The 2,805-nt window shown below is 39.0% G+C and overlaps 1 protein-coding gene across 6 annotated transcripts in view; it reads right to left on the bottom strand.

Moving 5' to 3' along the window:
- The window catches only part of TRAK1 (trafficking kinesin protein 1), a 104,118-nt gene that overhangs the window by 15,401 nt on the left and 85,912 nt on the right, over positions 1 to 2,805 (bottom strand). For 3 of the 6 annotated variants that reach the window (XM_010712968.3, XM_010712970.3, XM_010712969.3), the window contains one exon: positions 993 to 1,322. In XM_010712968.3, the coding sequence (XP_010711270.1) occupies positions 993 to 1,322 (330 nt within the window). The remainder of the gene's footprint in view (positions 1 to 992; positions 1,323 to 2,805) is intronic. The other 3 variants (XM_003207269.4, XM_031553970.1, XM_031553969.1) reach the window with 1 other exon arrangement.

The following is a 2,805-nucleotide window of genomic DNA, read 5'->3' as shown; positions in this document are numbered from 1 at the left end:
AGAGGGTGAAGGAAGCATCCTTATTTAAAGTAGCTACATAAAAAGAAATCTGAGGAGAATTCTGGTAATTTTCTATTTCAGGACTAAATACAGTTCTTTACCAGTGGGAAATCTTAAAGAACAAGTAATCCTATGAAGCTTCTTAAAACAAAACCAAACCAACAGAAAAAGAAATCATGCAAACTCAAAACACATCTTTACTCTGAGAATTTGTAACTTCATACAGTAATGGACTGAAAATGTCCATTCAGAGCATCTAATAATCCATGTTGTTCTGAATCATTTCAAAACGTCTTTATATGGTATAAATATGAAGGATAGAAGTTAAGAATAGTGTGATGTGCAGGAAGTGAGGAAAACATTATTTTTGGCACCAAAACATCCTCTTAGTTATTTATCTCAATTTAAGTTTTATCCCAAAGAAAATTTAAAACCAGATACCTGTATCTGAGGTAAATGAATTAAACTTGCAGAATTTCCTTGCTTGATTTTAAGGCACTTCCATTTGCTTCAGCAATGGCAACTCAGATTTCCTCCCCAAATATAAAATCTAAACTATGGAATCACCCTTTATGAAAAGTTGGGAAAATATCTACACTGTAAGCATACAAAATACATATACTGTCTATACATAATACACACTGAAGTGTAGAAGTGAGTGTGCACTCAGTACACATACAAGTCCCACACGTGCCACACAGAGGTTTGTAAATAATTCATTTTCTTTTAGCAGCCTTCTCTTATCAAAATAAAATAAAATATTGACCACGGATTCTGTTACTGAAAAAAAGTGTCAAACTAAAAGATTATTTAAGAAAGGATTTTTGAGCCAATGTTAGAATGGTTATGTTCTAACCACCGCACACATTACCGTGCAGATGCTACACACAAAGCGATATTATGGATGCTGTTCTGGAGAGATGTGAGAATGGCCCAGTAATCAAAATCCTGTAAAGATGTCAGTTTTACTGGACTTAATGAGTTTCCCTCACCAGACCCCTCATCATCGTCAGCCGCGGACTCCTGCATCTCCTCTGTGAAAGCCTGAGATTGGCGGGGGTTATTCTTGTTGTCTGAAACAGTCACTTGTGCTTGTGACCTCTCACCTGAGGTCTCTGTGTGCTGAACTGGCGTCGAGGTAGTTAGGCCCTTGTAAGAAATGTCACCTGTCTCATCTTCCTCATAGTCATTAAGGCAGTACACTTCATCCAGGTCGAGGTCCAGGGTCCTGAAGCCCTTAGTGACAACCCCGGGCCTCGGGTCCAGGATCCCACCCAAGTGAGGCTGAGCCAGCTGCTGCCAGTGGTGCAAAGTGGCAGAACCTTGAAAGGGAACAAAAAGACAACCACAAATAAATCAGTAATCAATCCAGAATCCAAAAGGCCAAAAATCCAACTTGGTTTATCCAGAAGTCCAAACCTCAGACTCACTAATAGTTTGGAGCTTCCAAGAAACAGTCTTAAATACTTCTAGGAAGACATGCTACAAGGCAAAGCTGCTTCAGCATTTCCTGATCAGTAGGAAATAAACTGATCATATCAGCACTTAGGCAAAGCCTGGTGGCAGAATGTGGCATACTTGTGCACATGCACATCTCCTCCCCATCATTATTCTCATCTCCTTAAATTCACAGGCTTAAGCAGGAGTAGAAAAAAATTATATTTCAGAGTTGAACTGAGAGCTTTAAGAACATAAACCACATACTCCCGCATTAAGCTCACACTAAGAAAGGTGCTAGAAACATGCTAGTATTTACTACTGGTCGCTGACAGGAGGACACAGCAAGGTCAGCATTCTAATGTGTTAGAAAGCCACATCAACTCCAAGCACGTGTAAGCAAGTAAGACTTCCGGGCTATACATCCAGTCCAAATACTTGTATGGAGCCTATCAGGGCCTCTACACTACACACAGTCAGCTACTACGTAACTAAATGCTACCATACCTGCAGCTTCATCCTTGGCAGAAAAAAGGTTTTGAGTGCATTTTCCAGAGAAAAGCATTCAACATACAGTGTTCAACACGAGACAATGAGTCACAAATTGCAACACGTCAGATTAAACTGATATATACCAAGATGCACCCACTGAAATCAGGGGAGGTGTTGGTCGATTCCTCAAACACCAACTAAACATCACTTGCAACAGCCAACATTTTTCCATGTGTGCCTATCAGTCACAACTGTGTAATGTGTAGCTTAAAACTATTCTTTCCAGGTCTTATTAACAAAGCTTCTTCATTTTCATCTCTGTCAGCTCAAATCAGAGTGGTTTTTGTTGTGTTGCTCCTGCTCTCTCTCCCCGAAACAGAACAGTGACTCAATTCAATAAACAGACATACAACGTCTCGCCACCATTAAAAGACTAAGAATGTTCAATTTGTTGCATGGTATATGTAAAAAATCTAACACACCTAAATAACTAGGGGAGGAATGGCTCTTACAAACAGTATTTTGCATCTTAAAGAAAAATCCCATCAAATGAAAATAATTTCTCAATAAGCGTATTGCATTACAGGAACCTTATTGTAAATAGGAAATAAACTGAGAAAATGTCTTCCCTTGCAATAGCTGAGCTCAGTGGGTAGTGTTGTAATGATGTCTATGTCACTTTTTAAAACCTCTAATTTTTAGTTCAATGTGAAAAGATTCCACAGTACAGAATAATTGGATCTGCTGGGCTACTTTGGATTACAGTCCAGTTTATTTTTAGCAAGTTTTGAGAGACTGGGGAGGATTCAGACTGATTGGTACCCTTAAGGCTTGAGAGACAGAGATCTTTACTGTGCCAGAATAAATAACAGTAAA

Source organism: Meleagris gallopavo, chromosome 6, assembly GCF_000146605.3.
Source record: "Meleagris gallopavo isolate NT-WF06-2002-E0010 breed Aviagen turkey brand Nicholas breeding stock chromosome 6, Turkey_5.1, whole genome shotgun sequence".
In the NCBI taxonomy this organism is placed as follows: Eukaryota; Metazoa; Chordata; class Aves; order Galliformes; family Phasianidae; genus Meleagris; species Meleagris gallopavo.
This window is presented reverse-complemented; position numbering and strand designations above follow the sequence as displayed.